General features: G+C 43.9%; 1 protein-coding gene across 1 annotated transcript in view; it reads left to right on the top strand.

Moving 5' to 3' along the window:
* Positions 1-10,270, top strand: part of DIRC2 (disrupted in renal carcinoma 2) — a 90,730-nt gene that overhangs the window by 39,672 nt on the left and 40,788 nt on the right. The window contains exon 3 of the mRNA XM_006036644.2: positions 3,471-3,739. Within this exon, the coding sequence (XP_006036706.2) occupies positions 3,471-3,739 (269 nt within the window). The remainder of the gene's footprint in view (positions 1-3,470; positions 3,740-10,270) is intronic.

The following is a 10,270-nucleotide window of genomic DNA, read 5'->3' as shown; positions in this document are numbered from 1 at the left end:
AGCAGTGGACTGAAGTCTTGCTATTCTTGCCTTTTATACAAAAGATGACTTGTATTACAGAATCAAACTTAAATTACAGTGCAAAAAAAACAGAGTTGCTCTTTGCTCCTTCTGGATAGCAGTACCCAGGAGAAAATGGGGAAATAACGGGAACAAATGCTTCTAATCTTGGAGCAATTTTTAGCGCTGATGATGGTGTGTAAGAAAGAGATCTGATAGTCTTTTAGCCTGAAATCTACTTCAATGATAACAAGACATTGTAACAAACAGCAAAAGGCAGCAATACTGTTTTGTTCATATTTCTCTCTGTCAGCTGTGTTAGCTGCTACATATGTCTCCCCGAGTAGTAGATTACTAAATGCACTCAACCACATTTTTGCGAATCTCCTTTTCTGTCTCCCTTGAGAGATGAGCTAAAGATACATAGAGGAACAAAAGAAAATAATATCCTTTCCAGGAAAAGTTGCTTAATTCAAGCCAGTATGTCAATGAGGGATAAAATAAGGATCAGAACACAACTATATGCACAGATATTTGATGCAAGAGAACACCGGAAGCCCACATTGGTCTGACAGTAAAGGTTTGACATTTAAAAAACTAAAATATTTGTGGCTTGCAAAATGAGGAATGTAAAGTAGCTGTAAAAGATGAGGCCATACAGTACAGTGCCGTTAGGCTCAACTGATAACAGCAGTATGAACAGACCTGGCTTGCCATAGCCAAAAAGTCGGTCAACACAGGCATTGCACCAAACTGGAAAGGGAAGGAGATGGCGCAGGGAGAAAAAAATAAATAAACAGAAGAAACCTATGAAGAGGCAAAAGATAATATACTAATTTAAAACATGATTTTTTCGCTTTTGCATTTGCTTGCTGAAGGCGTCTCCTAGTTATGAATGCAGATCATAGGACTTTGCAAAGATAAAAGTTTGATCGAGATGATCTGAACTCCAAGACTAATTTCATATATAATAAGTACATGTCATTTCCCTACCCCCCCCCAAAATTTATGAACTCCAGTTTTACAAGATTTTCCAGTTTAAAGTATGGTGCCATCGATGGTTACCATCCCCCCAAGCCTGCAGAAAATACTGTTGGGTTGTGTCCTGACAATGGTGCATGTCCCTGGAAAATTTTATAAAACAAGGGCATTCAGATTAGAACAATACAGTTATCTAATAGTACAAGTGCAGAGGAATGTTAACATACGTCTACACTGCAGAGGTTTTGTGGGAACAGAATTTGCTTAACGTCCTATCATAAGGCAATAATTTACATTTATATTAGTGCCTTTTGTCCCAAAGTGACTTACTTGTGAAACCATTACACATGCAATAGTTGCTCTGCTCACCCCTGACATGCAGCCTCTTATGTAAATAAAAGATCTCAGAAAATACCCAGCAATAATTTAGGATAAGCAGAAAAAACTTATAGTAGGATTTTGGGGAGGAGGCATTCAGGGAGGTAGAGTGGAAACTACTTATGTTGGCAATAAACTATGAGACATACCTCTTGCTTGGAAGCACGCTGTCCTTTCCTTTTTTGTGTCCTTGCAACAAGATATTTAGCAGAATTTGCAGATTCATTGGGATCTGACAGGGCCATGCTGTTATGGCCTCAAACTTGCCACTTCAAGGCTATCAAACATGTACCTTATCGCCACCTCAGCCCCCCTATATGTATTTAAAATTAAGCTACAAATCTCTGCCGAATCAGGCTGCGGCACTGAAAAAGCAGGTTAATGTCATTAATCTTTAAAAACGTAGAAATGAACTCTGCTGTAAAGAGGACCTTTCTTCCTTTTTTCGTATTTTAAATAATCTGGCACTTTAACTAAACGCCACAAGTGGTTAGATCCACTTTTTGCAGCCTGCTCAAAGATAGCATGCCGTTTCTGAAAACTGTACTGGAGCATTATTTTACTATTGGTTTAAGGAAATTGGAAACCCCCTTTAAGTTGTAACAAAGTTTAGCTGTTCTTAGCATGTGGTTATTTGTCCAGAAAATCAGCAAAAGAGGTACAGTGGAGCATTACAAAAGGAGAATGGGTTCACTGCTAGTTTCAAAGCGGATAACCGTCCTTAGATTTAATGGAGGTAAAATTATGTCCTTTAAGTAGTAAGTCAATAAAATGTTTCCCTCCTATGGTGTGTAGTGGTGTGCATGGCGGTCTGAGTTTCTTTTGATTTTGGATTGGATTCTCTTAATATGACATTTCTTGTAAGTTTACATAATACCAATCATTTCAAGCCAAAGCAGAATGAGAGGCATCGATTTCTTCTTGTCGGTAAATTGTTAATTTTATAAGCAATCTGTCAACTTTCCCTTCAAATAATTTTCCTTCCTGAAGTTTAAAGGCTTCTGCCATGCTGTATGTTGCTTAGCCATGTGTGGCTTGAAACATTGCCTAACTACTAATGCATCCTGGCTCACACTTCCCAGCTTCTAGACCGTGGGCTTTTGCCTCTGATAACAAGTCTTGCAGAAGTAACAACGGGTTTCCATTGCACTGAAAAAATAAATACGGTTTGAAGTCACCTCCACCCCCATCTTAACGCACAAAGGAGCATATTCACTTCAGAGGGCTATGAATATTTTGACTGACTAACTTGGTAGCTTATCCGTGGCTACTTTTTAGATCTGCAGTATTTATAAATTCCAGAGGGTCTTAACACCTCCAATCTGATTACATTTGGAAAGGTTGCAGTGAAAGACTTCTGGCTGGATTCCATGTTTGTAAGAGGCTTCAGAAACTCCTCTGCGCGTGTGTCGACCGTACGAGTGTTGGATAGATGTTTGCAGTGACTGAAGTGCTTGGGATTAATCTCTCTCTTTTAATTGCCAGCCTTCATCTGTTAAGGCTTGGTGAGCATGCACTGGAAGTAAAACCCTACTTGTTACCTGGCTGTGTCTACAATTTGTTGAGGGTAGACAAATAGCTGAATAAGTAAGGAGTAGCTTACTCCAGAACCACTCAGGGCTCAACCTCATCTTCTTTAGACAAGTACACTCCCATTAGAGGGCAAATGAAAATAAATGGTTCAATGGAAATATACAAAACACTTTGTTTCAATTTTGATCCCAATGGGACTTGTTCCTACATAAGGAATCAAGCTTAAAAGGTTTGACTGTCAGTAAAACCCTTTTTTCATGTACATTCTAATATGATACCCTCCCCTCAAACTCTCTAATCTAAACCATTTCTTCTTTAAAGATAATGTTGCTGTCTCCATTTGTTCCAGTGCTGATAAGAAAAAAGTCAACCCAAATTGTTCAAATGAGACTGATCTTGTTTCTTTTAGTAGAGAGCGTTCCTTTTCCACTAATAATTTCTTTCTTTCTTTCTTTTTTGTCATCTCTCTAGTGGAATTACACGTTTTAGTGCTCTCTCTCAAGCATTTTGTGTCTTGCATAATGTCTAAGTAAAGCAGTTACTATGTAAATGTTTGCATATTCTTTTCTCTCTTCTAGACTGATTCATGGAGGGCAGCTGTTAAACGGATTGGCAGGTCCCACTGTGATGAACGCTGCTCCATTTCTCTCCACTACATGGTTTTCTCCAGATGAACGTGCCACTGCAACAGCTATTGCATCCATGCTCAGCTACCTTGGTGCAGCATGTGCTTTTCTTGTGGGACCTCTGGTAGTTCCATCTCCTAATGGAACATCACATCTTCCACTTGCCTCGGAAAGTAGCACGGAGCATATCAAGGACCGCATTGAAGCTGTCTTGTATGCAGGTACAGTAAAACTTCTATTCAGTATCTGATGTGCTGCTAGTATGTGATAACTACTACCCTCTAGTGGTTGGCCTGCCAATAAAACGGGCTTCTCCAGCAGTTGTCTGTCCTGAGTAGCAGAATCCAGAGCTATAGGAGGAGTTAAATTGAATCCCATGTGCCATGCATGAGTGTTACCCAACTGAACTGTCTTTCTGAATGTGGACACTAATTCTTTCTAAACGCAGTGTGTAGTCTAGCAGTTTGTATCTCCAGTTTTCCTAGGACAACTGCCTTTAGCTAGAGCTTTGTATTTTGGTGCAGAACATCCAGACCTTGTTGAACTTGAACGGTAAACCTCTCAACACTCACTCATGTGTTGCTGTATCATTAACTGTGGTGATAGAAATCTTTCAGCACTTGAGTTCTCATTTGTGGAAAATCAGTCCTCATGTAGGGCATAACTGTGTAAAAGGTTTTCCAAAGCGACTAATTGATAAGTATTAAAGACCATAACATTGGTATAAAAAAATCTCTTGATTTTAGTTTTTAACCAGAAAGTACATACCTCCCCTCTTCATACACATGCATAATAGTTATTATGTAGGAGCAATAATTTACTGAATAATACTCATTTATGAGCATTACAATTATAAAACACTAGCTTTTATTTACCCAGGCTGTTTCTTGAAGTGTTTTCTTTAGCAAGCCAGGTGATTTCTCAGGTTCTTCAAGAAACTCATTCTAGTCGTGTTCTGCAGCAAAGCCTTTTCTTTAAAGATGTGGTAAGTTCTAGTTAAAGGAACTTGGGCTTGATTCTCAGCCAGCATATGCTGGCATAGTTCCATTAACTTAAGTGGAGCCTCAGCATAGCATATCAGCTAAGAATTTGGGCATGTATTCTTTCCGGAGTGCAGTCAAGATAGATTACTGGCTCTTCCTTTTGGTTTAAATATTTCAAAAAAGTATCTAAAGATTTAATAGTATCTATATCTACAAGTAAGTGTGTGTGTGTGTGTGTGTGTGTGTGTGTGTGTACATACACACACCATACAGTTTTTATATAAGCATGTGTATTGAATCCTGTTGGCTCTTTGCAGTGCTCTGTGCCAGTCCATTCTTAATGTGGCAAGACTTCTTTTAGGTTAATAATCATTGGAGTTGATTATTCAATGCTGAAGTTGCATTACTCAGTGGGTGGCAGACTTCACCTTTCCTTTTGAGCAACCCCCTTTTTCCTAGACCGCACATACCGAAGGAGCAGGAAAGCAGATTTTTGGCCTGCAGCCTCGTTCAGAGGCAGATCCAATGTTGCATGCCATGGCAGTTCAAAGTGATGGTCAGCGAGAAAGGAATGCAGATGAAAATCTTTGTTCATAGTATTGCAATTCAGCATGTGTTTGGGGAGGAATAGCTGAAATGGAAATAAACCTCTAGTGACTAGAGGAGGAGTGTGCAGAGGGTAAGATGAATAACAATGGCTTGAAATGGAAGCAAAAAGGGTTTAGATTAGACCTGAGGAAAAACTTCACCATTTGAATAGTGAGGTGATACAACAATACAATAGACTGTTTAGAGAAGTTGTTGGAAACTCTTTCATTGCAACTTTTCACAAAGAATTTAGGTAAGCTTTGGTCCGAGATAATGTAAGAACAGCAGTGCCTAGAGCGTCCTGGGAAGAGCAACACTGGGAAGCCCGGGACAGCCCACGCACTTGTTGCTTAGAGCTCTGCAGAAGACCTCTGCAGCCCAGAGCAGGCGGAAATTGCAGAGGACCGTGCTCAGCTGCAGGAGAACGAAGCAGAGCTCTACAACTGGCTTAGTTCCAAAAGAAGATTACAGGACCTGGGATGAGTTGATGGAAGGGATAGGACTCCTTTTCTGTCATCCTTTTCCTTCAGTGAGGATATGTGATGTCTAAAGGTGCATTTTTGCAAGTTATAGTGCAAAGTGGAGGGTTGCGAGTTCTCCCTCTCCCATGCTTCTTGGCTTTGGTTGCTGCATGGGCCAAGGAAGGATTTTTTTTTTTTTCCTTGTCTTTTCCTATGGGCGTCAGGGTTTTGTTTTCTTTCATCTTCCTTAGAAGCACTGGGTGTTGGCTGCAGCTAAGGCTGAGGATTTTGACTAGAGCATGTTAATGATTCCCAAAAACCTAGCGGTTCCTAGTTGAAGGGCTTTGCTCCTATGCTCAGGGTCAAAACAAACACCACCCTTTGCATAAGGAGGGAATTTTACCCGACAGTCAGATTGTCGTGGGATGGAGTTGTCTTCTCAGAGGGTGGGGTTTGCTGGGGGGGGGTGCCAATGGCATGGTGGTGTTGCAGCATGACATGAGGGTGGCCTGTGCAAAGCACCTACACAGGTGTGAAGGGGGGAGCTTCTGGCTTGTGGGGCTACCATGGTGGGTGGCCAGGGAGGAAGTGTCACGTGATACAGTGTGCAGCATGTGCCTGGGCTGCATGGGCTGGGGTCACGCATGTTGCACAGCCCTGCGTTAGACAGACATTTGTTTAGGATGGTTTGGATAGGGATGATCCTCCCTTGAGCAAGGGGCTGGGCTAAGTGACACTCTGGGGTCCCTTCTAGCCCTGATTTTTCTCTGGTTCTATAAAGACTGCACGTATTAAGTAGGTCCTGTGAATTAGAGGACATTAGCTTGAGATTCATAGATTGTAAGGGGCTGGAAGGGACATCAGGTCCAGCCTCCTGCACCAAGCAGGAAAAATGACAGCGAGGTGACTGTCCAGTCTTCTCTTGAAGATGTCCAGGGTAGGCGATTGCACCACCTCTGGAGGGAGCTTATTCCACAGTCTGGACACCCCGACTGTGAAGAAGATTTTCCCAATGTTGTGGGAAGTATAATATTTACTCCCCCAAGAAGTTTTGGGTGTCCACAGTGGAAGTCTTGCTTCTCCTGCCCATGTAGACCAGCAATCTGTGCATCTTTCTTCTTCCAGTGGGGAGGATTTCCTGGGCATATTCTTCAGAAAATCATATGCGGGCTTTTGGTGGCTAAGCTAAAAGATGCATGCATCGAGGCCAACGGCTTGGTGTGCACCAGCTGTTTAAAAGGCGCTCCACATTCATTTTGCCGGACCCACAACTTGGCACGGCTCTAGAGAAGCAATCTGTGTGAAGAATTTAACAGTAGGTAGAATAAATCCTCCCCGTTCCTAGGATGGGAAAGATTTTAGAAGAGTATATCCATCATATCAGTGGGTGGTATTGTCACAGGTGCAGAAGTGTTGCATAGCATTTCTCAAATTTCCTGGAGAAATATGGCATAAGGCAGCTGTAAGTTGTTACTTTCTTCCGCACACTTTTAAACAGGAGCTGGCTTCCTCTGGTAACTACACCTGCTGTGTGGGTGATGTATCACATGAGGTGAGACTTGCTCTGAAATTTTAGCTCTTTTGTACCACCCGATCAGTGAAAAGGAGGTGGACCCTGCATGGTGCTGGCTAGCAGAGAGTTGCCCTTTTGATGGGGAAGCTCTCAACTAATTTAAAATGGGCAGAACTGGCCTGAGAGATGATCTCCTTATCAAATCCCAGCAGAGCACAGGATGCATGTGATGTGAACAGGAGTGGGATGAGATGAGGCCTACTACCAAACCGGGGAACTGTAACTTGCTCCCTCTTGGGTGTGTCCTTCTGCACTTTCTTGTACCAAGTGGAGCTCAGAAGTGAGAGCTAATTACTCCTGGTGTGCAATTAGTTTCTCTATAGTCCTCTACATCTGCAGACATGAAACACTTTGCAGAGGTAGTTAGTATTATTATTCCCATTTAACAGATGGTGGGGAAACAGAGCAGCCAGGGACTTGTCTTGGATCACACGGGCAGCTAATAACAGTAAGAGTTGAACCCAAGTCTCCCAGCCCCCTGTTTGTCTGCCAGTCCACCGAACTGTCTCGCAGCATCTTGCTTGAAAACAACGCTGCAAAAAGGGCCAATTTAACTTGTTGCTGGACACCCACCTTAATCTTAGCTGCCTTCCTGTTTGCTGTTGGGTATAACATTAAATAAATAGCTTCTGAAAATTAGGTGTCAATTTTTAGATCACTGTAATAACACAAGTTGCTAATTTGGGATGAGTGGCACGCAAGCTTGTTCTTTTCCCCAAGACTTTGTCTGACAGTGGATGAGGCCGTGATTATACATAAACCCAATTTACAATTTTTCTCTGAACCTCATTCCATTCCCTCTCCATTTTAGTACATTATAGCTTTTTTGTCTCAAGCAGGCTGAATTATCACTGCATCCTCATCACCTGTGAATCAATGTGGTATGTACAACTAGAACAGTAGGGATGTTATAGAAGAGGATTCAGCTGCATTACTTGAACTGCTTGGAGAAACTGGCATTGTGCTTAGCTCTGAGCAGAGCTGTTTGTTACTATCCTAGCCATCAAATTAAAGTCATTACATTTATTTGAAGGAAAAAAAAAAAAGACTTTTCCCTTACTGTCTTAATGTTCAGGGCAGGATTTTTAGGGCATTTAAGGTACAAGAGATACCCTTTTAAGAGGAGAAGGACTTTGCATCAAGGAGACTTGTACCTCTGAACGTAAAGCCTTTTCCCTTTCCGATGTTGAGATTACTCATCCAGCAGGGTGCCTACTTTCATGGCCAAGCTGGAGACACCTCTCTACTTTGACGTTTCCAGGTCATTATGGTACGGTGCCCAGATTGCTTTCATGAGGCATTTCGCATTCACTCTTCAGCAAAAGACATATGGCATCTGTACTCGGCGTAGTATTTCCTACACCTTTAGTTTATGTTGGCTGTTCTTGCGCCCTCTCCTTGTTTCAAGTGCTTTGATGGATCTGACCAGCATTTGTTGAAAGAGCTGTCAAGTCAGTCAGTTACTGTTGAAGAAATCTTTTCTCTGAGCCTGCAGTTCCTCAGTCCTTACAGGGCATCCCTTATTTTACCTCTTTCCACGACTTCCTTTAATTCCGTTTTGCAGTTAAGAACAAGCTAGTGAACTTGGCCTCCATTTGTATTTAGTCTTTGGAGTCTAATCTAGCAAATAATGGGAGTTACAAAGGCGAGCTAATCCTCTATTATCAGACCTCGTGGTGGGGGCAGCCCCCTGTCTGCACTGTGACCTGTAAGAAACTCCCCACAGACATCTGATCGATGGTGATACTAGTGTGGCGCACGCGGGGCTAAGCAGGCATGGGGGTCCTTTTGCCCCTTACTAGTAGTGGCAAATTTTGGTTCGGTTCCAAAGTGAGCTCTGCCCTTCTTTATGTATAGGTTGATGCCCACAAAGTAGATCCATTATCGTAGGAGGAGGTGCAACGTGAGGAAGATATCGTGGGTTGCAAAGAAACACCACTGGGACTGTTCCCAGTAACAATAAGTAACAAAGGAACCAAATGCAGTAGAGCCATTTGTGTCCAGGTGCTTCACAAGCTACTTCATTCACAGCAGATAGACATGCCTTGCAGCGGTTACCTGTGCTTGCATGCGGCTCTCCGCTGGGGCATAAACCCCCGTGTTCGCAGTCTAGCCCTACAAACCGTCTGCTGTGCTACTGTACTTTCAGACTAGACATTTTTCAATGAAAAGAGCTTGAGGTGTAACCCTCAAGTAGCCCCAGGTGAACACCTTTATTAAAACATTTCTGTGTTTTCTTAAAATTAGCATTTCTTAGAAAGTCTTTTCTCTTAGTCATTAGTGTTCCACATTCTCAGTTCTTGCCAATTTTTTCGTTTGTGTTTCTTTTTAAGTCATTCGGTTTTTACTGATTTACACCCATTTTTCAGTTCAGATGCCATGGCCCATTCCTCGCTCGTGCCAGTTAACAGGGATTTGAACTGAAAAATGGGTGGTGCCGGTAAACCAAAAGCACCGCTGTGCTGGTTACCTGAGGCACAGATTTCCACCCAGACGCAGGGGGCGGTCGCTGTGGCTACATGCAGGGGGTGGCAGTGGCCATGCAGGGGCCAGGGGAGGGTGTATGGGGGTGCAGGGCTCCAGGCTCTGACCCCAGGCAGAGTGGGACAGGCTGTGGGAATTGTTCCCAGGGTGCACAGATCCAAGCTGCACCCCAGCGCCTCTGGCATCAGCCCTGCACCGAGAGCTGCGAGCCCCAAGGGGGGGGGGGAGGGGGCGCAGCTCTACATGGGCCTGGAGCCACTGCCCGGGGGTGTGGAGCTCCCAGTTCTGACCCCAGGCAGGGCAGGACTGGCTGCTGGAATCGGTTCCAGGGCAGGCGGCTCTGAGCTGCACCCTGGCGGCTCCAACTTCAGCCCTGCCCTGGCCGTGGAGAGCTGCAAGCCCTAGGCAGTGGGAAGAGCCTGATGCCACCACCCGCTCCCAACCTGCAACAGTAGCCTGCTCTCATCCCATGCATAGAAAAGCCTGGTTCAGCCCTGCTCCCTGCATCCACTGACACCTCCCCCCGCTTTGCTCCCTGCTGCAGCCCTGGGAGCAGCTGACAGGCTGCACCGCACCCCTCCCCCTGCTCCTTCCCTAGTCCCAGCCTTACTCCCTCCCTCATCGGCAATTTCTTCTCCCCCCCCCCCCCCCCCCCCCCACGCC

The sequence above is a fragment of the Alligator sinensis genome, unplaced genomic scaffold (genome assembly GCF_000455745.1).
Source record: "Alligator sinensis unplaced genomic scaffold, ASM45574v1 scaffold1452_1, whole genome shotgun sequence".
NCBI classification, from domain to species: domain Eukaryota; kingdom Metazoa; phylum Chordata; order Crocodylia; family Alligatoridae; genus Alligator; species Alligator sinensis.
Note: the sequence above shows the minus strand (reverse complement) of the source record. Positions and strands in the feature narration are given on the sequence as shown.